The following is a 25,294-nucleotide window of genomic DNA, read 5'->3' as shown; positions in this document are numbered from 1 at the left end:
AACTGTGGCCCTCTCACAACCAGTTTTTGACAAAAAGTTTTATTGAGATGTCGTTCACACACTATACAATTCGCATATTTAAAGTATACAATTCAGTGGCTTTTAATATAGTCACAGAGTTGTGCAGCCATCACCACAATCAATTTTAGAACATTTTTCTTACCCTAAATGGAAATCATGCCTGTTTTTGTGTGGCTCTCGAGCTGAGAATAGTTTTTACATTTTTAAGCAGTATTTTAAAAATAAAAAATGTGAAGAATATGTAACAAAAGAATATGTGACCAAAAGCCTAACATCTGTGCTGTCTTGCCCTTTACTGTCTGAATCCTCATTTGCAGAATAATATTTTCACCATTAGTTTTCTCTCTCCTTCCAACCACATACACAGAGACTTTTTTGCTCAGTGGACTTTGAACTTCAGCAGTGACCTCCTAAGAGTAAGGATACTTGACTACTTAACCACAATAACATTATCATGATATCTAATATATTGTCTACATTAAAAGTTTCCCAGTTAGCCCAATAGTATCTTTTAAAGCTATTTTAAAAAATGCAGAATCCATTTTAGTTTTCATGTCTCTATAGTCTTTTTTAATGTAGAACAGCAACACCTGCCCCCCTCCCCCTGCCACCCTGGCCTCTTTTTGTCTTTCATGACATTGATTTTTGAAGGGACCAGGCTGTTTGTTTTGTTGAATGTCCCACAATCTGAGTTTTACCTGACTGCTTCGTTGTGCTTAGATTTGGGTTAAATATTTTGGCAACAATAAATAAATATTTATAAATAAATGCTTTGTTAAGACCTACAATATAAAATTCTGTCCTTCCAGTCGTTCATATCAGGGGCATATGATGTCACTTGTACCATTATTGTTGATACTAAGTTAGATCTTTTGGTTAAGATGATATTTGTCAGATTTCTTCCTGTAAAGCTGCTTTCCTCCCTTTTGTAATTAATGCAAAATAGGGGGTGATAATTTGAGACCATGTGTATATTCCATTTCCCCATGAATTTTTACCCAGCGCTTTTAGCATCTATTATTGATCCTTTCCCTTCTTTTAAAAATCATTGCTTCAGACTCATGTATTTCTAAAAGATTTACTGTTACAATTCAGCAGCAATTATTATCATTTTTCCTTTTTATGTTCAGATTATCCCAGATTTGGCTGGTAAGAGCCCCTTTAAGCCACCTCCTGTGTTCTTTTGACATGGCTCCATCAGTCTTTGAGCATTTCCTTGCTTTCTGGGCTAAGAGGATAAGATGTTCCAGGTTTAGCTTGTATTATTCCTGCCCTAGACCTGGAACCAACCATTACTCCCAAGAATCCTGGTTCCTTTTAGTGGGGAATGGTGTCCAGATATGGGAGATGGATGTGCTCATTGCTGTTGGAGTGTAATGGCTTCTAGACCCTTTCAGTGAACAGAACAAGGAAATTATATATATGTCATGAGTTCATACGGATATATTTGATTGGTTGAAATCCAACATCACTGGGTTCTTTATCTTCCCAATTCTATATTTGTATCTGCTTTCACCCTCAATGAAAACCCTTGTCTTCTAAAATATACACAAAATAATGTCAGAATCACTAAATCATTATCTGTACTAACAACCTTTCTAAGTAAAGTTTATGATTTCTCTACAGTTTTATTTGTTCTTGGTATATATCCTAAGGGTCTAGAGTCAGACTATTGTGTTCAGAAGCTATGTAAAGTAATTCTTTAGTGTGTGTTGTATTAATTTACTGCATAGGTTCATTTTTTGTTTGTATTCAAATTTCAGTTTTAAAAAATCCTTTTAATTTTACTTCTGAATATTGTAAAACATTTATATGTTTTAAAAATGAAAATCAGTAACTTTTTTATTAGTTTCTGGTTTATTACAAAAATAAGCATATGTGTATTTTTTCTATGTGTGACATTATTTATTCTTCATTCATATATTAGTTAATTGGAATATGTGAACCATCTTCCTGGTTCTGCCAACCTGTATAATGTGGAAATTTTCTATACTGGTACCATTTGGTAGCAGTGTGGCTAATTGTGTATTTCTAGTTTGTGTGAGTCTATGAAGAAGAGAATGAGCTCATGTGCCACTTTCATTTCCCTGAACTGAGGAGGCCTATGTTAGAGTTAATGGTTCTGTTAATTGTCTGTGTCATCTTGAACTAATCCCGTTACCTATCTGGACTTGAGTTTTTGTCAGCTGTGAATTAGGAGGTTGGACTGGACAGTGAGCTTCTCAAAGGAAGGACTCATGTCCTGGTAATCTCAGTGCTAATCACAGTAGTGGACTCAAAGTAAGTATGTAGTTTTGTTGAATAAACAATCCATCTCTGTGTTTCCATAGTCATCATATTATCTCTTCCGAGTAATACGTTAGTGAAGAGAATGATTTGATCCGGAAAAGAGCTAGTCTTAGAAATTTTTATTTCGTGCTTTGCCACCACCATTCACCCACAAGTCCCCACTGTTTCAGTGTCCCTTTCTAGGAGCCCAGTAAAGGTCACAAGATCCTAGGGAGGAAAATGGACTTCTGCAATGCACTTTAAAGACTTATAAGAAATTACTGAGTTTTGCTTAGAAGTAAAAAGTCAAAGCTTTATGGTGTGGATCTAATTCCTGGCATGTTTTCAAACAGAAAAATGGTCGGGTGCAGTGGCTCACGCCTATAATCCCAGCACTTTGGGAGGCTGAGGTGGGGCAGATCACCTGAAGTCAGGAGTTCAAGACCAGCCTGGCCAATATGGTGAAACCCCGTCTCAACTAAAAATAGAAAAATTAGTCGGACGTGGTTGTGGGCGCCTGTAATCCCAGCTACTTGGGAGGCTGAGGCAGGAAAATCTCTTGATCTCTTCAACCCGGGAGGCAGAGGTTGCAGTGAGCCAAGATCGTGCTACTGCACTCCAGCCTGGGTAACAGGAAAAAACAAAACAAAACAAAACCACAGAGAAAAATATCAACCAAGTCCCAGTGAAGAAAAATCAGCAGGAAAATGCAATAAAACAAAACAGAAACACTAAACTGTGGAAGAATTCCACCTCAAATGTTTACTTGTATTCATCTTTTTATCCTTCTGTCTAAATCCTACTAACCTACAGTGGTGAGATTAAAGCCCTCTCATGAAGCCTTCCTTGCTATTCAAACCTCTGTTGACCTCCTCTGTTCATACGCTGTCAAGACCCGAATTTTATATACTAAACATTTTGACTATTATATTCTGTTTTCAAAGTACTCCAGATGATACAGATCTCCTGTCTCACATTTTTCACAAATGTCCTACAAACCTTTTCACAACATTAGGCCCATGGAAATACTTTTTTTTTTAACTATGGTAAAATACGCGTAACGTAAAATTTACCACGAGTGACATTTAGTATATTCACAATGTTTGCAACCATCACCATCATCTTGTTCCAGAACATTTTCATCATCCAAAATGGAAGCCCCATACCCATTAGCAGTCACTCCCCAATCTCTTCCCCCAGAGCCTGACAACCATTAATCTGCTTTCTATCTTTATGGATTTGCGTATTCTGGACATTTTATATTTCATATAAATGAATCATGCAATATTTGATCTTTTGTGTCTGGCTTCTTTGACTTAGAATCTGATTTTCAAGTACGTTATAGCATGTATCAGTACTTCATTCCTTTTTATTGCTGAATAATATTCTACTGTGTGGATGTACTATGTTTTGTTTATTCATTAGTTGATGGACATTTGGATTGTTTCTACCTTTTGGCTATTGTACGTAGTGCTACTATGAACATTTATGTACTAGTTTTTGTTTGAATGCCTGCTTTCAATTTTTTAGGGTACTAACCCAGGAGTGAAATTGTGTATGTTGTTCTTGTTGTTGTTGTTTTTTTTTTTTGAGGTGGAGTCTCGCTCTGTCACCCAGGCTGGAGTACAGTGGTCCCTTCTCGGCTCACTGCAACCTCTGCCTCCCGGGTTCAAGTGATTCTCCTGCCTCACCCTCCCGAGTAGTTGGGACTACAGGCATGCACCACCACGCCTGGCTAATTTTTGTATTTTAGTAGAAACGGGGTTTCACCATGTTGGTTAGGCTGGTCTCGAACTCCTGACCTCGCGATCTGCCCGCCTCAGTCTCCCAAAGTGCTGGAATTACAGGTGTGAGCCACCGCACTGGCGTGTATATGTATTTTTATTTCCTTGTCTTTCTTTTTTTTTGAGACAGATTCTTTCTCTGCCCTTCAGGATGGAGTGCAGTGGTGCGATCTCAGCTCACTGCAGCCTCTGCCTCCTGGGCTTAAGCTATCCTCCCACCTTAGTGTCCCGAGTAGCCAGCACTACAGGCGCGTCCTCCCACGCTCGGCTAATTTTTGGAATTTTTAGTAGAGACAGAGTTTCGCCATGTTGCCCAGGCTGGTCTCAAAACTCCTGGGCTCAAGCAGTCTGCCCACTTTGCCCTCAGAAAGTATTGGGATTACAGGCATGAGCCACGGTGTCCAGCCCCTTTTCTTTCTTAAACAAAAGATAATATTATAGGGGTTTTGTACTTTGCTTTTTTCACGTAGCAAGATGTCTTGAAAATCACCGCATATTAGAACATAGAGAGCTTGTTTTTAATTATTTATTTCTATGTAGCTGCATAGTATTCCATGATAGGGATTGCACCATAGTTTATTCAAATGGTTTCCTTGGAAGGACATTTAGATTATTTTGAGTAATTTGCTATTATAATGCCACATCCAGTAACTCTGTGCATATGGTGTTTTCCTCAGAGAAAATTCCCAGAAGTGGGATTGCTGGCTCAAAGAGTAGCTACACATAATTTTTTTTTTTTGAGATGAAGTTTTGCTCTTGTTGCCTAAGCTGGAGTACAATGTCACGATCTTGGCTCGCTGCAACCTCTGCCTCCTGGGTTCAAGTGATTCTTCTGCCTCCGCCTCCTGAGTAGCTGAGATTACAGGTGCCCGCCACAACACCCGGTTAATTTTTGCATTTTTAGTAGAGATGGGGTTTCACCATGTTTGCCAGGCTGGTCTCAAACTCCTGTCCTGAGGTGATCCACCCGCCTCGGCCTCCCAAAGTGCTGGGATTACAGGTGTGAGCCACCACGCCCGGCCCACTACACATAAAATTTTATTAGCTATTGCCTGATTCTTCATAGGAACTGTCCCATTTTACACTTTCATGAACAACGTATGAATGTCTGTTTCCCTACAGCCTTACTAACAGAGTGTTTTCAAACTTTTGAATTTTCGCCACTCTGATATGTGAGAAGTGGCATTTCAGTGTGGTTTTCATTTGCTTTTTTTTTTTTTTTGAGACTGAGTCTCACTTTGTCACCCAGGCAGGAGTGCAGTGGTGCGGTCTCAGGTCACTGCAACCTCCACCACCTAGGTTCAAGCGATTCTCCTGCCTCAGCCTCCCAAGTAGCTGGGACTACAGGTGTGTGCCACCATGCTTGGCTACTTTTTGTATTTTTAGTAGAGATGGGGTTTCACTATGTTGGCCAGGCTGGTCTTGAACTCCTGACCTCATGATCCACCCGCCTCGTGGCCTCCCAAAGTGTTGGGATTACAGGTGTGCCCAGCCTTATCTACATTTCTTTTACATATGAAACTGATCATCTTTTCATAAAACGTAACTATTTATGTATGTTTGTGTTTACTGCCTGCTTTCCTTTTGGTCTTTTTATCTTTTAATTTTTTCAAAGTTCTTTGTCAGGAAAATTGGTCCTTTATCTGTGATACATATTGCAAAAATTTTTTATTCATTTTTGTTTAACTTGGTTTTCTTTTTTCTTGGTTTTTCTTTTTACACCAATTCTCGTGTAATTGAATTTATCATTTTTTTCTTGCGAGTGGATTCTGAGTCATAGAAAGAGTTTCACTGCACCCAGATTGTAAAGGAATTGCTTTTTAAAAGGTTTTTTAAAGTTTCATTTTTAAAAATTTTAGTTTGTGATCCATTTGGTGTTTATACTGGTTTACTTCTTTACAAATGGCTAGCCAACACTACTTAATAAAGTCCATCTTTTCCTTAGTGATATGGGATGCCACCTTCATTATATATTAAATTTCCATAAGTAATTGGGTCTTATTCTAGACTTTATGTTCTGTTTCATTTGGTCTATTTGTATGCCACTACCACATTCTTTTTTTTTATTTTTTATTTTTTATTTTTTATTTTGAGACAGTCTTGCTCTGTCGCCCAGGCTGGAGCGCCGGAGTGCAATGGCGTGATCTTGGCCCACTGCAACCTCTGCCTCACAGGTTCAAGCGATTCTCCTGCCCCAGCCTTCTGAGTAGCTGGGATTACAGGCACGCACCACCATCCCTGGCTAATTTTTGTACTTTTAGTAGAGACAGGGTTTCAGCATGTTGGTCAGGCTCGTCTTGATCTCCTGACCTCGTGATCTGCCTGCCTTGGCCTCCCAAAGTGCTGGGATTACAGGTGTGAGCCACCATGCCTGGCCCACCACATTCTTTCAATTATTCATTGTCAGCTTGTTTTGAGATCAAGACTATTCTGGGATGAATCAGAAAGCGAGAGTAAAATTGATGGTATTAGAGAAGTTTGTAGGTGATTTACACATGGCCATAAGAGAAAACATATGGCAAAAGTTTTGTTTGTTTGTTTTTTTGAGACGGAGTCTTGCTCTGTTGCCAGGCTGGAGTACAGTGGTGCGATTCTGGCTCACTGCAATCTCACCTCCCGGGTTCAAGTGATTTCCCTGCCTCAGCCTCTCGAGTAGCTGGGACTACAGGCACGCCGCACCACGCCTGGCTAATTTTTTGTATTTTAGTAGAGACGGGGTTTCACCATATTGACCAGGATGGTATGGATCTCCTGATCTGCCCGCCTTGGTCTTTTAAAGTGTTGGGATTACAGGCGTGAGCTACCGCACTCGGCCGGCAAAAGTTCTTCTTTAATGAGCAGATAGATATGTCTGTGCTATTTAGTGTTGATATGACATACTGTGTTTCTGGTTGCTGTTTCTCATAAAATAGAAATTAGTATGCCACCATGTCATAATTGGTAATCCCATTTCTTCATAGTTAAATTTTCCTATCAGATTCAGTATACCGCTAAAGAGATGATCTCATTAAGGCTACTAGGCTAATTTCTTGGTTCAAGATTAACTTTATCTTTTTATTTCTGTGGAGAAAACAAAAAACCCCAAATTCTCACTTTTTAAAAAAGCTTTTTATTCACATTAACAATAGCAATTAAGCAGTCACACTTAAGTCGTGCTAATATTTAACTGGTATTTCATTAGTTTCTATAAAAACATTTAGCCCAAGTTTTCTTGAATTAAACTTATTTAAAATATTTTTTCCTACATATCTTGTATAAAATCTCATAGTTTTGTATGTTTTTTTTTTGTTCGTTTTTTTTTTTTTTGGAGACAGAGTCTCTCTCTGCAAGCTCCACCTTCCGGGTTCACGCCATTCTCCTGCCTCAGCCTCCTGAGTAGCTGGGACTACAGGTGCCTGCCACCTTGCCCAGCTAATTTTTTTTTTTTTGTATTTTTTTAGTAGAGATGGGGTTTCACCGTGTTAGTCAGGATGGTCTCGATTTCCTGATCTCGTGATCTGCCCGCCTCGGCGTCCCAAAGTGCTGGGATTACAGGCGTGATGTATTTTTAATTCTTAACATTTTTCTTCCTGATAGAGATCAAGTGACTAGGCTTTTAGTTTTCCATTTTGATTTTTGCTGATGCATGTTTCTAAATAATTCATATTCCAATAGGAAAGAATGGTAAAGCACGCAACAAAGACAAGAGGAATGTAAAGAAGCCCGCAGTGACAAAACCAAGCAATATTAAGTCAATGTTCATTGCTTGTGCTGGAAAGAAAACTGCAGATGTGAGTTTCATGGTTTCCTTATCTTTTGTATTTTCCTTTGTGAGGTAAATTTAACATTTGATTATACAGATAATAGGTGCTCTGTATATATTTGAGTAACATTTTTCCAATTTCACTAAGTTGGATGTAGATTTCTAAGTGAATTAAGGCACCTCAGTGATTGGAACTTGGGAAATGGAAAAGAAAATTGAACAGAAAAGCTGAATTGAGAGTGTGTTTAATTTTAGTGAGTAGAAGGAAGATCATGGAATAAGGGAAAAATTAGAGGACGGGAGCTATAGATGTAGGAATGATATATACACAGGTGGTTGTTAAAATCTGTGAATGTAGATGAACACTCAGAGTGAGGAATGAAGAGGCAAGGACTAACTGGCTAGGTTCTTCCTTTCATACACATGTGTGTAGTTTTGGTGAGAAATTTAAGTGCAAGGCTTTCTCATGTTACCTTTCTTTATCATTTCCAGAAAGCTGTAGACTTGTCCAAGGATGATCTGCTAGGTGACATTCTACAGGATCTTAACACTGAGGTAAATGAATCGCCAGGAGTTGTAAAATATGCAGGGGATGTAGACTGAAGAAACACTCTAGTAATTATACAAAACAGACTATTGCCAGAATTTTTTTTTTTTTTTTTTTGAGATGGAGTCTCGCACTGTCGCCCAGGCTGGTGTGCAGTGGTGTGATCTTGGCTTGTTGCAACCTCCGATTCCCGGGTTCTGCTTCCCTGATTCTTCCCTGCCTCAGCCTTCCCAGTAGCTAGGATTATAGGCACCTGCCACCATGCCCAGCTAATATTTTGTATTTTTAGTGGAGACTGGGTTTCACTATGTTGGCCAGGCTAGTCTCGAACTCCTTACTTCGTGATCTGCCTGTCTTGGCCTTGCAAAGTGCTGGGATTACAGGCGTGAGCCACCGCACTGGCCTGTTGCCAGAATTTTAAAAAATGTAAGGACACCAACAAAAAACCCCCACCAAAATACAAAGAAACCCCCTTTAGGTTGGTTTTATCCCATCATTTTAAGTGAGTATTTCCAGGTGTTAGAGCTGTGTGATTATGTAGATAGGGATGTGTGGGTGTGTGTTTGAAGTAGTAGGAATATACCCAGGAGTCAGTTCTGTGAGTGCTCACTGCTTGTGTTCAGTTGCTGTGGTGTACCCTAAATAGATTGAAGCCTGTCAATCTGCACAATCAGGTATAAGAGCCTTGTCTTGAATTCTGAGTGGGAATGAAGGAAGAGTGAGTGAACTGTCCCTGATAGAACTCAAACAGGATTAGCTCCATCGTGAATTTGAAATTTGGCCATTTCCCATAAAGACTAAGCTCTCATTTAGAAGTGTACTTCTTTTGAAGTGACCATTAATTAAAATAACAACACCACCATGTAGTTCTATCTTGACAATTTTTAAATGTAATATTCTCAAAGAGTAAGTAAAAGTATGCTAAATTTTAAAAAGAAAAAAATTGGGGAGGGGTAGATTTAATATCTATTTTAGTTTTCTTGTGATTTCTATAGTATCGTTGCTATAGTAACCACAGTACATGCACATAGATGGGAGTGGGGAGGGGGGAAGGAAAAGAAAAGAAAGCTTTGCTTATTGGGCTTCAATGAGTGAAGAAGTATACTTTTTCTGTCTGTGGTAAACCAAGCATGGCAGTGAATATGTCTTACGTTTCCTTTTAGACACCTCAAATAACTCCACCACCTGTAATGATACTGAAGAAGAAAAGATCCATTGGAGCTTCCCCGAATCCTTTTTCTGTGCACACCTCCACGGTAAAGTGTGTAGAGATACTTTCAATCTTGATTTATAGGATTGCTTTAAGCTTATTTTGTTGCTTTTCTATATGAGGGAAATACCTTTAAATTTGTTTTTGATTTTTGTTTTAAATTAGGACTCCCATTCAATTTATAGTTTCATGTATTTCAAAAATAGCATGTGCCTGCCTTTTTCATAGTAAATTTGCAGTAACTAGTGTGTGTTTATTATAGGTATTACAACTGTGGTAAATGCAATAATTTTCCTCCCAGAAGCAAGTGTTTTTTTGTAAACCTAGGTAACAGTAAAATAATTGAAGCTGTTACATTAATAATACATAAAATCTTTTTATAAAAGGGAACTGTCATTATCTTTGGTCAGGGTAGGACAGTTGCATATTTTTAGTATGTAGGTCTAACTGACTAAATATTTAAAAACATTTACAGGCAGTTCCTTCAGGAAAAATTGCTTCCCCTGTCTCCAGAAAGGAGCCTCCATTAACTCCTGTTCCTCTTAAACGTGCTGAATTTGCTGGTAAGTGTGATGTCAGGCAAGAATTGCAAGAGTGTTGGGTGGTTTCTGTCAAAGATGGAGGCCCCATGATGGAGGAGGTAGAAGAGATTTTGAAGGTGTTGTGATGGCAAATTTAAATGTGAAGATTTGAATTCATAAAAATTTCAGTAAAAGTTAAAAAACCCAATTTGGAGATTAAAGAGAAATGCAAACATATTATAGAAAAGGGACAGGCTGCTATTTTAGTGTTGGATAAGCCTTTGTGCGCCTTTGTGTGCCTTTGTGTCATGGCACTAGCACATGATAAGAATGTGTGATGATGCCTACAGGCGAACCTGTACAGGTCGAGAGTACAGAAGAAGAGCAGGAGTCAGGGGCAATGGAGTTTGAAGATGGTGACTTTGATGAGCCCATGGAAACTGAAGAGGTGGACCTGGAGCCTATGGCTGCCAAGGCTTGGGATCAAGAGAGTGAGCCAGCAGAGGAAGTGAAACAAGAGGCGAATTCTGGGAAAGGGACCATGTCCTACTTGTAAGAGCATTTTATTACTTTTCTGGCAAATAGGACTACAATTTTTCTGTTGGATTTTGAAAGGTTTTTGAAAATGTGATTTCTGCAGAGGAAGTTTTCTCCCAGATGTCTCTTGTTGGGACATTGATCAAGAAGGTGATAGCAGTTTCTCAGTGCGAGAAGTTCAAGTGGATTCCAGTCAACTCCCATTGGTAAAAGGGGCAGATGAGGAACAAGTATTCCACTTTTATTGGTTGGATGCTTATGAAGATCAGTACAACCAACCAGGTAATCATACATAAGGTTAACTGTATGCCTTTAACTCAGAGTAGGACCTTTCCCTTAAATATTTTATTTTTTGTTTCTTTTTGTGTTGTCTTTTTATTTTATTTAATCAATTTCTGTTTTTGTTTTTTCCTTTGTCCCTTAAATACTTGAGTGGTTGTAATTAGCTCAGGTCAGGCCCTGCCCTCACTTAACATGTATTGTAAGAGAGTGACACTCATTCATTGTAAAGTGAATGCGCCACCCTGATGGAGAGGAGCTATGGTGTGAATAATCCTTAAAGATGCTTATTCCAAACATCAGTTACATATGGTTTTGGAATGTGTGTTTGTAGTTCACTATTGATGTATCTGAAGTTACAGGAATGCACTTTAATTTAAAGGGAATCAGTCATTAATTTGTGTGTTTCTTCAGCAAATTTCAATGCCTATTGTGTGCTAGGCACTGAGATGGGATGAATAAGCTGGACAAATTCCCTGCACTATAATGGAGCTTATGTTCTAGGAGGGTGGCAGTGGGTGGGGGCACATTAACAGTAAATGAGATAAATTGATAAATGATGTAAAGAAAATTAGTTGGGCAATGGCCAGGGGAGGCCTGTCTGAGGAAATGACCACTGGACTGAGATTTGAGGTATTTGCAGAGCTGATAAAAGGGCATTTCAGCTTAACGAGCCAGTACTAGCAAGGCCTAGAGGGAGTAAGGAGGAGGCCTGTGTGGTTGTAGCATAGTAATCAAGTGACAAGATTGGTATACAATGAAGCTGGAGATAAAGACAAAGGCCAGATAATATAGGACTCTGAAAACCTCGTTAAGGAGTTTGAATCTTCTAAGAGCAATGGGGAGGCATTGGAGGGTTTTAAGTACAGGGGGTGGTAGTCACATAATTGGGCTTACATTTTAACAGGAGCAGTGGTTTGTGTAGAGAATAAGCACTGTGGTGTGTGTGTATGTGTGCACACACACGTGGAGGGATAGGCTGGTGTGGGGTAATGGGGAAGTGTGGAAGCCCTGGAGATCAGTCCGTCCAGGGCAGGGCTGCTAGTTACTTGGACCTTGGTGGCTGGAGAGGAGAGAAGTAAAGGCATTTGACATGTCTTTTGACACAAACTTGTTAATGGATTGGATGGGGGAGGTGACAGAAAGGAGGAATCAAGGATGATTTTTAGGTCATCCTAATGTGCTAATACTGTGAATTCTTGACTCACAAAAAGCTCGGAGGCTGTTCATTGTGGCTCTTTGAACCCATCTTCATTGTGGGACTGTGTATTGCAAGATCTGTCGGATTAATGTTAAATACAGTAGGCACTCTTAAACAGAGTTGTCTTTATTTGGATCCTGTTTTGGATCTGTGGTACGTGCAAATAGTGTATTTTTCAAAGCGGTTTCCTGGAGGCTGTATCTAGTGAAAAGAGAGGGAGTACCTAGATGTCAGCAAAGCAAGTGTATGAGTAAATTGAAGGCCGCATTTACCTTAGAGATAATCAGGTATTGACTTTAACTGGAAAAATGTTAATGATCTCTGGCAGGGGTGGGGACGGTCAGAAGCATTAATATGCTTCTGCTTATCAAATGTATATAAACTCTTGAGCCACTTGAGTAGCACACTGCCATGTGTTAGTTTCTTAGGAAAAGATATAATCAATTTTAGAAATGATATTTTAACCTACTTTAGGACAAAATGATTTGATTAGATCCTCTCACCTCTTTGACTACTTTGTTACTCTGTTGGAAGGCCGGCAAGTGTGATTACATGAGACTGAGCAGATGATTTCCCATCCATTGCTGAAACCCAGGGCTGCCCCATTGTACAACCTCAGGGAATACCATTTTCACGTGACCTTCCTGGAGCACAGCAGTGTGACTGGTATTACCTGGAGCTGGGCAGCACAGTGTCCTGGCTATCCCAGTATTACTCCCTGTGTTTTGCTGCATCTGCTTAATGCTGTATTTCATTCCCTATCTTGGTTAATGGTCCCATCAAAACTAGAAACCTGAGAGCCATCCTTGATTGCCTGCTTTTCTTCACTTCCCTTTCCAAGTCTGGTTAGTTTTCTCTGCTGAAAATGGACAACTTACCTTCTCTTTCTCCTCATGTCTGCTACCCTGATCCCTTCTTGCCCACTGAAACAATTGCACCAGCCTCCTAATTGATCTCTTAGCTATCGTTCTCCACATCATTGCTAGAGGGACTGATCAGAAGGGCAATTCTGACCATGTCATTTCCTCATTAAAAAAAATCCTCGGTGGCTACTGCCTACAACATAAAGTCCAAACTCCTTAGCAAGGCTTTTGATGCCTGCTGTCTATGAATTTTGTTCCCTAGAAATAGTTCTCTGTATATACTTTGCTACTCTTTATACCTGTGTTCCTTTACTCATTATTTTTTGTCTGATTGGAATGCCCTCATCTGACTCATTCTTTAAAATTCAGCCCAGATGTTATCTCCTGGGAGTTTACCTAAACTTCCAAACGGGTCTAGGAGCACTTTCTCCTTGTGACTACATCATAGGCTTTCCCACTGTAGCATTTGTCCTATTATTTTGAAATGATCTGAGTCTGTGTTTTTCTTTGCCACAAAGCCTGTAAGCTCCTGGAGGGCTGGGATCTTTTATTTCCAGCATCCAGCAACAATGCCTTGCACATAGTAGGTGTTTAATAAATAGTTGTTGAAACAAACTGCACAGTGACTGACAGTCCTGTAGATGCAGGTGAAAAATTTCAGAGACTAATGTTGTATTTGCTACTATTACTGAGTTTACATCTTAAAGCTTTGTAGCTTTGTGGGGTATGAGAATGTGTAACACAAAAGTGAATGGTTCCCCACTCCCCCACAACCCCATGAAGTAAATACACCCATAAAGCTTCATATTGCCAGTGTCAGTTGCCACGGATTAGAACCTTAAGAAGCAGCAACCTTCTTTCTTATGTGAAAATGAGTTGGTTATTTCTACATTTTGTTTACTGGTTGATACTCTTAGTAAACAGAGTATTGTTTTGCAGGGTAAGGATCTAGAGCTGCATTGTCCACTGTGGTAACCACCAACCTCCTGTAGCTCTTTAAATTTAAATAAATTAAAATGCAATACAAAGTAACATTTATTTTCTCGGTCACTAGCCACATTTCAGGTGCTCAATAGCAACTGTGGCTAATAGCTACCATATTGGATGGCTCAGAAACAACAATTCCATCATCACAGAAATCTATTTCAACTAGTGCTGGTCTGTAGTGACAAGTGTTGGAAGATTGAAGCATTGAAGCACAGCGATATTGGCAAAGCAACCAGTTTATGATATATGGTGGTGTTGAGTTCCTGGTACTGAACATAGTCATGGATGGGCTTTTTCAACCAATATTGGAAAATATTTTGCAATTGAAAGAGATACTAATTTGTTACTGATCTGTCATCCAAATGCTGAGGCCGAATGAAATTTCTGGTGCTGGAGAAGGCCTCAGAGATCAGCTAGTCTAGTTATGCACTTAAGAAACTGAGGCTCCAAAAAATATAATAGCTCTTTAGTGGTAGAAGCTTGGGCTTCTCACCCTCGGTCCACTCTGCTGTTCTGGTTCCCTGGTACTTCTCAGGTTGTGTTCTCTCCTATGGCACATCTTTCTCTGTTATTGATGCCAACGGGTTAAATAAGATAGCTTAAAAAAACTCCTTTAATCTCAGAGGGTTGAACACTTTCATTGTGATAGCAGGTAATGATCACTGAGCTTTGGTGAAATCAATGCTGTTAATAAAAATGAAGCACTCCAAAATACCCTGTTATTGTTTCTCACTTTCTAACAGATTCTAAGTAAGTCAGTTGTTGCTGAATGCTCCATAATTATGAAAAGAATCTTACTCTTTGCATATGGGGAGATATCCTGTCTTCATTATGACTTTTTCAAGGTTGAATAATCCTGACTGCACCTGGTTTCAGCTAGTAACTTTGGGGGGAATGTAATCTTTGTTTACCATGATCTTTTTTGTGGCAAATGAGGCATAAACAGTGTCAAATGTGTTGCATGAAGTGTGATATTAGTTTGACTGTAAAATGAGCTATTTGAATCTTTGAATCCAATATTAGGGTCTTTATTTTTCTTTGCATGGCATTTTGTTTTTCTATCTTTAACTGTTGTGAGGATGACTTTTAATTTTTTGAGTTACTGTGATTTTTTTCTTTTTTAATGTTCCCATAGTCCTTCCTTCCCTCTCCCTCCCCATCTACCCTCCCTGTTACCCCCCTAAGCTGAAAGTCTCAGAACTCTTGTAGGAATTTTAATCATCTATGGGTGCAGCACACCAACATGGCACATGTATACATATGTAACAAACCTGTGCGTTGTGCACATGTACCCTAGACCTTAAAGTATAATTTAAAAAAAGAATTTTAATCATCTGCAGAAATGAAAATTCTTAAATTGTCTTATTTCTACCAGGATGTGTGACAAAAGGAGTCACTGATGAGTAGTCTTTGAAACTGGGGTAATTGGCCTTTGCATGTGCCAGAATTTTCTTAGTGTCTCAGATAAGTGGCTGTGTTGAGTGGCTTTGTTGATTACTGCTGTCTAATTATTCACAGAGCCCAGGATTTTGCACAGTGACCATCTCCTGGGTTGATTAACAAATGTTTGCAGTCTGTTCTTCGTGGCCAATTTTCATAAACAGTGATTTGATGTCTTAAAAGGCATGGTTTTACTTTATGGTATTCATTCCTTAGGGATCTCAAAAGGAGAGCATCTACTGATTTGGTTACTAAACCATTTGTTAAACTGAAATAGAATAGAAAGGAACATTCTAAACACTACCTAGTTAGACGTCCTAAGTAGCTGTGAGGTAGAAAAGGTGAAATAGTAGTCCTTATTGTGAGATATTTATTATTATATGGAATAAGAAATATGAGGTAAATTATGTTTTTCCTAAACACAGTTTTACATATAGAAAAACACTGATGCACTAGTTATCCTGATATATGAATATTGGTTTTCATAGGTAAATACAAGTGCTAAAAAATTATAAGTATATTCTCAGATCTGTAAGTTGTCACAAGAGGCTTAATTATGAGATTTGTTGAAAAATCCTTGTGTTTGTTTCTCTATTTTTTTTTTTTTTTTTTGAGACAGGGTTTTGCTGTGTTGACCAGGCTAGTCTCAAACTCCTGAGCTCAAGCGATCCACCCACCTTGGCCTTCCAAAGTGCTGGAATTACAGGCATGAGCCACCATGCTCGGCCTGTTTTCTTTCTCTTAATGTGTATAATCCTGGTTGTGGGGAAGCTGTTTATGCCAAGTTAGAGAGTCATTCTGTCCCCTGTCCTCCCAGTGGTCATACATTGTACCATTGTGTTAGTGTAGTACTAAGTAAAGAACTGGTCTTGGGGAGTGGGAAATGGATATATTTGCTGTCAAAATGAGTTATCATGAAAGTATAAATGTGTGGACACATTCAGTGAGCCTCTATATTGCTCCTTTAATTAGGTGAAATTGAAATGTTTCTTTTCTCGTGATTTTCACTTATTTCAGGTGTGGTATTTCTGTTTGGCAAAGTTTGGATTGAGTCAGCTGAGACCCATGTGAGCTGTTGTGTCATGGTGAAAAATATCGAGCGAACGCTTTACTTCCTTCCCCGTGAAATGGTAAACATTAGTGATTAGCTTTTAGTTCTCAATAGTTGAATCTGCCACACATTCTGTGTTTTGCAGCCAGCTCTCTGTCTTTCAATAGGGCTACAAATTCTCTACAATCCTGATGCTTCTTTCTTGCTGCTCGCCTGGTGACCACTGATGGTCAGCAATCCTATTAGACGTTGGGAAAAGTAGAAAAATTAAAGTAGAACTCAGTTTTTCAACTTGTTAGAGTATAAAAGCTTCTGAGTTTTAGTATATAATGCTTTCTTTCCCTCACTCCTCATTTCCATGATAATCAGGGTTGGAACTATAAGGTTCTAAAATGTGACATGGCATTTCATGGTTTTGCTGCATAGACAGCAGTGGTATTCCCGCCATTGCCATTTATTAACAAGTTCAATTCTATTTGCTTCTCCTTTTTGTTTTTGTTTTTGTTTTTTTTTTGAGATAGAGCCTAGTCCTGTCGCCCAGGCTGGAGTACAATGGCACAATCTCAGCTCACTGCAACCTCTGCCTTCTGGGTTCAAATAGTTTTTCTGCCTCAGCCTCCTACAGGTGCCCGCCACCACGCTGAGCTAATTTTTGTATTTTTAGTAGAGACAGGGTTTCACCATGTTGGTCAGGCTGGTCTCAAACTCCTGACCTCAAGTGACCCACCTGCCTCAGCCTCCCAAAGGGCTGCGATTACAGATGTGAGCCACCATGCTCGGTCTGCTTCTCCTTTTTTATTGGGACTTAACATCCCCATTTCCCTCTCAGCCCCTCCCCATGTCAGTTGAACTGTGGAGTCTCTTGGTCAGGATTTACAATACTTATTCATCCATTTTGTAGACTTGATCATCTTTATCACTGATTTGTTTTTATTATCCCATTGGGAGGAATTGGGCATTTGGTTTAGTACATTTTTTGGGTCTGTTTGTATCTTCGAACTTATCTGTAAGACTGCTATTAAATGTTTAAATGGGTGAGGATGAAAATTGATACAGACGTGGGTTTTTGGTGGTTGAGAAGATCATTTATGTATAGATGCTTTTTTCCCCTCTGTCCCCCTCTCTGGGATAACAGAAAATTGATCTAAATACGGGGAAAGAAACAGGAACTCCAGTTTCAATGAAGGATGTTTATGAGGAATTTGATGAGAAAATAGCAACAAAATATAAAATTATGAAGTTCAAGTCTAAGGTTTGTATTTGGGGATTTTTTTTTCCAGCTCTGTTTGTTGTTTATTTTCTGATTTAGCAAATAGTTATTGTATATTTTCTTTGTGTAAAATGCCTTCTGTGCGGCTATAATTTATTGAATGGAAATTTCATAGGTATGAATGTAAAAACGGTATATTAGATTTGCAAAAATATTTTTTCTTTCTCTTTAAACTGCTTATAAAATAATGTTTATTAGTTTGAATAGAAAGATAATCCATAGCAAATTAATTGCCTCTGGTGCTTGCAACATGTCTTGTGCTCTCATTCCCAAGTGGAGAAGAAACTGCTATGATCTTGTTCGTATTAGTTGTTGCCAAGATGTTTTGGTTAGAAAGTTAAGTAAGGTTTTATTTCTAAAAATCAGGGACTGTGATACAGTCTGATAGAATGAAAATCTCTGGTTCATTTGCTACTTATGATAAATTGTCCTGATTTTAGTGAGATTGATGCCTTTGGCCATAATTGTGGGGGCTATAGCCTGCTCAAAATACTGGCTATTAATAATGATCGCAGGGAGGATTGAGTTACTGAAGATAAGGCTAACAAACTATTTGAGTTTTGATTTGTGGCTGATGGGTCAAGTCTTTACAATTCTAGAAGCAATTGTGATATACTGGTGAAGAGCATAGGTGCTGAGGCCAGACCTCTTGTGCTTTAAGTCCTAGCCCTACTGCTTAATAGCGTGTAACTTGGACAAGTGCCGAATGACTTTTTTTTTTTTTTTTTTTTTTTGGATGGAGTCTTGCTCTGTTGCCCAGGCTGGAGTGCAGTGGTGCGATCTTGGCTCACTGCAACCTCCACCTCCCTGGTTTAAGCAATTCTCCTGCCTCAGCCTCCTGAGTAGCTGGGATTACAGGCACATGCCACAGTGCTCGGCTAATTTTTTTTTGTATTTTTAGTAAAGATGGGGTTTCACCATGTTGGCCAGGCTGGTCTTAAATTCCTGACCTCAAGTGATCCGCCTGCCTCACCCTCCCAAAGTGCTGGGATTACAGGCGTGAGCCACCGCACCCAGCTGAATGAATTCTTTGTGCCTGTTTCTTCATCTGAGAAATAGGGCCCTATTTCAACAGTTCCCGAAAGGGTTAAATTCATTAATTCATATTAGATGATTAGAACAGTCCTTGCCAGATAGCCAACACTCAGTAAATATAAACTATAATTATAATGCTAATTATTATACTAGCAAGATGGAGTTGCTTAATATAAAATAGTAGCAAATCATTTAATGCATTAACATTGTAAAAAATTTTAATCTTTTATTGCCCCTCTTGAATGCAAATATTTCTGAGTTCTGTAGTGTCTAAGATGAGTCCTTTTAGCATTTTGACACTGGTTGTTTTAGACCAGTGTCTAAAAGAGGAAAGGGTACCTTTTTGGCTTTATTTACCTTTGTGTTCCATAAGAATTCTTGATGATTAAGTACAAGAGCATGTATTGTATGTGTAATACTGGTGAGTTTGTGAAAAGTTTTTGTCTTAAGGATTTTTAAAAATATCTACTTACCCAGCCAGTGGAAAAGAACTATGCTTTTGAGATACCTGATGTCCCAGAAAAATCTGAGTACTTGGAAGTTAAATACTCGGTAAGTCAAACAAAGAAAATTACTGGGTTTTGCTTGAGAATGACATTTTTCTGTTTTTGAACTTTCAACTAACTTTCAATTACAAGTATTGGTAGGGCTTCTCAAGCTCACAGTTCAATGAGGTGGATTTATAGTAATGAATAATTGAAATGGATAAAATTAATTTAAGTATATAGACTACAGGTTACACTGCCTTTCTCTGCTTTCGAGTATGCATCTTTAAATAAATAAGTTGAAACAGCACGACTGTTTGTCAAGTGGAAAGAATGCCACACGATGGAGTTGGACATCATTAATCTGTTGAAGTGTCCCTTATGAGCAGTGGAAAGGTGAGAGAGGAGTGTCAGTAGCATTGCTATAGTGCTGCTCTTGGTCCTGTGACAGGCAAGGTCATTGCTATGTTGCTATGGGATGTTAATTAACTGGACCTTAACCTCTTTTTTTTTTTTTTTTTTTTTTGAGACGGAGTCTCGCTCTGTCACCCAGGCTGGAGTGCAGTGGCCGGATCTCAGCTCACTGCAAGCTCTGCCTCCCGGGTTTATGCCATTCTCCTGCCTCAGCCTCCCGAGTAGCTGGGACTACAGGCGCCCGCCACCTCACCCAGCTAGTTTTTTGTATTTTTTAGTAGAGACGGGGTTTCACCGTGTTAGCCAGGATGGTCTCAATCTCCTGACTTCGTGATCCGCCCGTCTCGGCCTCCCAAAATGCTGGGATTACAGGCTTGAGCCACCGCGCCCGGCCCTTAACCTCTTTTTACCTGTGTTCTAGTGTTTTGTTCCTACAACGTTGGAAAAGAAAAACTTTTTTTTTTTTTTTTGAGACAGAGTCTCACTCTGTCACCCAGGCTGGAGTGCAGTGGCACGATCTCGGCTCACTGCAAGCTCTGCCTCCTGGGTTCACACCATTTTCCTGTCTCAGCCTCCTGAGTAGTTGGGACTATAGGCACCCGCCACCACGCCCGGCTAATTTTTTGAATTTTTGGTAGAAACAGGGTTTCACTGTGTTAGCCAGGATGGTCTCTATCTCCTGACCTCGTGATCCGCCTACCTCTGCCTCCGAGAGAAGAAAAACTTAAGAACTATTTCTGACAGTGGTGATGAAAAGTATTTTCAGTGGGTTCCACTCTATTGCTTTCATTCTTCTAATGGAGTGGTACTTACTTGGCTATTGTTTATCAGTAAGGCATGTACAGCTCTGGACAGAAATTCTCTTTTGGGGGAGCTTCTTGGCCTATTTTTCTTCTAATGGATGTCATCAAGATGCATTATTTTGTCATTGTGAATTGGTTTTGTTTCCTACTGTGAATTGTTTTGGATTTCATTTGTGGCAAATTACGTTTCATATATATCAAAGGGGTTTCTTCTGTGCTTCATAGAGAGGCTTTTGTTTATTTCAAATATAGACTTTGGAAAATGCAAAGTAATAGTTTTAAACAAAAAGATTTTTTTTTTTTTGCCTTTTTCAGGCTGAAATGCCACAGCTTCCTCAAGATTTGAAAGGAGAAAGTTTTTCTCATGTATTTGGGACCAACACATCTAGCCTGGAACTGTTCTTGATGAACAGAAAGATCAAAGGACCTTGTTGGCTTGAAGTAAAAAGTCCACGTAAGGAAAAAAATATGCTCAGAATGCTGAATAGATTGCTGATAGATGTGGTTTTTAAAAGGGAAGTTAGGAAATTGATCTATTTATTTTAATGTGTCTACTTCCTTTTCTGTTTGTTTCTTCAGTTTTCCTTGAGTGAGTATAGGGAGTACATTTGGAATCACCTTATCTCTGTAATGCCTGGCAGTTTAGTCTGAGGGAGGCCTTAGTTTGGGGTGCATCCCTCAATATGCTGTTATTCATATGTACTTCTGACCTGGCTGATGTGGCCCAGCTGTTCTGCATAGTGAACTGCTGACCTTTGAAGGAGGAGAATCGCTATTCAATATAGATAGTGCATGTTTGGCCTGTTACCTGATGTTTTTCAGTAATTGCTTCTATGATAGTCTGCTTTGTCTTAAAAATGTTTCATGATTCCTCCAAGGCAGTGTTTCAGTTTTTTTAAAACCTATTTTGGGTCCTGGATTCTTTGGAGAATCTGATGAAAGCTATAGACCTCTTTCCCAGGAAAATGAACATATGTACACACACGTGAGGATTTGCATACAACCCAGTAATGTGGCTTATTTTTAGTTAGATGTTATAATATGTCATTCTTATTAGAAGGCAGGGTTGAAGAATATGCCAGTTAATGACAGATGTCTTAATTATAGTAGTTTTTCTTTTTCAGTAAATAGCTATTGATCTGTTGTATCTATTCTTTTTCAGAGCTCTTGAATCAGCCAATCAGTTGGTGTAAAGTTGAGGCAATGGCTTTGAAACCAGACCTGGTGAATGTAATTAAGGATGTCAGTCCTCCACCGCTTGTCGTGATGGCTTTCAGCATGAAGACAATGCAGAATGCAAAGAACCATCAAAATGAGGTTTAAAAAATAGGACAGATTTTGTACCCATGCCTTAGATGCGATACTTGCCTGAACTTGCAGAGCTTTGCTTTAAGAGAAAGTTGTTCTTTTTGGAGGGGAAAGAATACTAATTCACTACTAAACTCTTATTATAGAGAATGAATTGAATTTGTCTGGTGTTGGAGTTCTTTCTTAAAGACTTAGATTGCTGAACTTATTTTTGTCTATTAAATTTTTTACTTAGGAGAACTTCAAATGGACACAGACAGAATAATAAAATGAACTCCCCATAACAATCACTCATATTCAGCAGTTAGCAAGATTTTGTCACACTTGTTTATTTCTCTCCTTTTTTTGTCTTCTTGAAGTATTTTAAAGCTAGTCTCAGAAATTGTGTCATTTTCCCTGTAAACTTTGGTATGCTTCTCTCAAAATGTGGTATTTCTTATATAATACCCTTAGCACACCTAATAACATTAACACTGACTCCTTGGTATAATCTAAAATACTCAGTCCATACTTAGATGACGCCGTCTCTCAAGATGCCTTTTAACACTCGGTTTGTTTGAATCAGGATTCACATAAGATTCACAGATGGTGTTTAATCTCTGTGCCTCTTGAATTTCTTTTAAATAGGAAGAACTCACTCCCACTCTCCAGTTTTTTTAATAACATTGAAAAATTAAAGAATCATTGTTGGTTGTCTCGTAGAATATCCCATTTTCTCTATTTATTTGCTTTGTTGTGGTGTCATTGGACTTTTCCTCTATACCAGGGGTTGGCAGGCAATGAATTGTCTGTAAGCCAAATCCAACCTGCTACCTATTTGTGTAAGTCAAGTTTCATTGGAAGACACCATGTCTACAGCTGCTTTTGCACTATGACAGCAGAGTTGAGTAGTAACGTTGACCATATGGCCTGCAAAGCCTAAAATATTTACTGTCTGGCTCTTGAAAGAAAAAGTGTGCCGATCCAGCCTTATCCTTCATATTTTCACATACTATAAATGAGCTCTAAAGGATCAAATTAGATTCAGGTTCAACTTTTTTAGCCAAAATGCTTTATAGGTGATGCAGTGTACTTCATATTACATCATATCAGAAGACACAATGTCTGGTTAAGCTGCTATTAGTTGATAAAGGCTGGGATCAATGGAAAAAAATAACCTGCTATTAGCGAGTCTGTGTCTGATTAGCAGCTGAATGAATGAGAACTATTGTAATTCTCCATCAGCTTTTCATCTAAGGTTTTTTAACCTTGACACTGTGTGTATTTTGGGCCGGATAATTCTTTTGTGGAGTACTGTGCTGGGCATTGTAGGATGTTTAACAGCGTCCCTGGTCTTTACCTTCTAGATGCCAGTAGCATTCCTCCCCTCTAGTTGTGACAACCAAAAAATGCCTACAAACACATCATCAGATGTCCCAAGGCCAGGGGATGTGTATGTGTGTATAAAATTACCCCCAGTTGAGAACCACTGAGCTAATGGCTTCATTTATTAGTCATTTTTGCCTGAATTAGTTATTTCATTAGGAACTGTAAAATGGTGGTTTTTTTATAATTCTGTCCATGGTTTTTAAGTTTTTCTATAAAATTAAATTTTTCTCTTTAGCCAGTATTATTTGGTTATGCCATAATGGTTTATTGAGGAAAGACAGGATAAATGCTTACTTCTTTCTCTTTTATTGCCAGTTGTCCTAGTAGGAGGTTGGGACCTACATTACATGCAGTCGTGACTGATGCTTTATTTATTTATTTTTGTTGTTGTGTTTTAACTTCCTAAGCGCTTTTGACATTGGTAGGGATCTTCTTTAAGAGCATTTTGTCAGTATTTTCACTCTGATTTTTTTTTTTTAGTTTGTGATTTGATTTTTTTTTTTTTTTTTTTTTGAGACAGAGTCTCACCCTGTTGTCCAGGCTGGAGTGCAGTGATGTAGTCTCGGCTTACTGTGGCCTCTGCCTCCCAGGTTTAAGTGATTCTCCTGCCTCAGCCTCCCGAGTAGCTGGGATTACAGGTGTGGGCCACTATACCCGGTTAATTTTTAGTAGAGATGGAGTTTCACCTTGTTGCCCAGGCTGGTCTTGAACCCCTGACCTCACGTGATCTGCCCACCCCAGCCTCCCAAAGTGCTGGGATTACAGGCATGAGCCACTGCACCTGACGTGATCTTTTAATAATAGTTAATGCGTTAGGTGGCCATAGTTCATAGTTAAGTGTTTGGGAGAAGTTTAATTAGTAGTTAGTTAAAATTTTAAAAAAGTATCCACCTCTAGTGTCCAGATTGAGGTTTCCAGTTTCCATTTTCTTTTCTTTTTTTTTTTTTTTTTTTTTTTTTTTGAGACGGAGTCTTGCTCTCTTCCTAGGCTGGAGTGGAGTGCAGTGTGATGTGATCTCCACTCACTGCAACCTCTGTCTCCTGGGTTCAAGTGATTCTCCTGCCTCAGCCTCCCGAGTAGCTGGAATTACAGGCATGCACCACCACCATGCCTAGCTAATTTTTGTATTTTTAGTAGAGACGGAGTTTCACCATGTTGGCCAGACTGGTCTCAAACTCCTGACCTTAAGTGATCCACCCACCTTGGCCTCCCAAAGTGCTGGGATTACAGGCGTGAGCCACCGTGCCCAGCCCCATTTTCTAATAAAAGGAAATTGGGCTCTCTGGAGTAATGGCTGATTCAGGGAAGGAAGTGTCCAGGATGTCTGGAACATCTTATACCAGAAAGCAAGGACAGTATTAAAATCTACTGAAGATATGTCAAAAGGACTCAGGAATCAACTTGAAGAGTCTTCTACTGAACAAAGATGGGACAATGTGAGGGTAAGAATAAGTTTAACAGATTGCAACACATCAGATCCATGAGTTCATAATGATATTGTCTGCAATGACACCACATTGATCACTTCTGAAGGAAGCTAGGGAACCAACTCATTATTTTGAAAACTGATAAAGGGAGTGAATGAATAAGTTTTTTGACTTTTCTGAACACATACTATACCTCAGCAATCGAATAATTGATATGGGGAAGTTACTCTTCATAGAAGGTTTCAGCTAATAAATGAAAGATAAATGGAATAGTACCACTTTGTAATTGCCGGTGAAATAATGGATCTAGGAAGTGATCACCAGTGGGTACTTATATCTCTAAGGTAGAGATGAGCAGACATTATGTGCCTGTGCCTTTTGATAGAAGTAATCAGCACCTCTGAAGTATTCTTGCTCCAAAATTGAACCTGGTTTTGATCAAGCTTTTAGACCTAACTATGAATTTGTAGGCAGTGTGGAGACAGAAAAACAAGTTAAATGATGCTGTTGGGACACAAGCAGTGGAATCCATTCTATGGGGCACTCTCTAGGACAAACAGCCTGGTGTCTTTAACAAATAAATTGCAGGGGAATGACAGATGGGATAGGGTTGTATCTGTAGTTTTATATATCAACCATTACAAAGTATGGTCCTTATGTGGTAAATAAAATTGAGATAATTGGAAAATATGAAAATTTAAATTCTGCCTGGATAATTGATGATTTTAAGAAA

The 25,294-nt window shown here is 39.0% G+C and overlaps 1 protein-coding gene across 3 annotated transcripts in view; it reads left to right on the top strand.

The window, feature by feature from the left end:
- Nucleotides 1–25,294, top strand: part of POLA1 (DNA polymerase alpha 1, catalytic subunit) — a 324,710-nt gene that overhangs the window by 10,853 nt on the left and 288,563 nt on the right. For all 3 annotated transcript variants that reach the window (XM_023202598.1, XM_023202600.1, XM_023202599.1), the window contains exons 5-15: nucleotides 7,728–7,843; nucleotides 8,308–8,370; nucleotides 9,526–9,618; nucleotides 10,048–10,135; nucleotides 10,444–10,645; nucleotides 10,734–10,912; nucleotides 16,418–16,530; nucleotides 17,587–17,703; nucleotides 19,234–19,308; nucleotides 20,774–20,912; nucleotides 21,621–21,775. In XM_023202598.1, coding sequence (XP_023058366.1) covers nucleotides 7,728–7,843; nucleotides 8,308–8,370; nucleotides 9,526–9,618; nucleotides 10,048–10,135; nucleotides 10,444–10,645; nucleotides 10,734–10,912; nucleotides 16,418–16,530; nucleotides 17,587–17,703; nucleotides 19,234–19,308; nucleotides 20,774–20,912; nucleotides 21,621–21,775 — 1,340 coding nt within the window. The remainder of the gene's footprint in view (nucleotides 1–7,727; nucleotides 7,844–8,307; nucleotides 8,371–9,525; nucleotides 9,619–10,047; nucleotides 10,136–10,443; nucleotides 10,646–10,733; nucleotides 10,913–16,417; nucleotides 16,531–17,586; nucleotides 17,704–19,233; nucleotides 19,309–20,773; nucleotides 20,913–21,620; nucleotides 21,776–25,294) is intronic.

Source organism: Piliocolobus tephrosceles, chromosome 12 (genome assembly GCF_002776525.5).
Source record: "Piliocolobus tephrosceles isolate RC106 chromosome 12, ASM277652v3, whole genome shotgun sequence".
NCBI classification, from domain to species: Eukaryota; Metazoa; Chordata; class Mammalia; order Primates; family Cercopithecidae; genus Piliocolobus; species Piliocolobus tephrosceles.
This window is presented reverse-complemented; position numbering and strand designations above follow the sequence as displayed.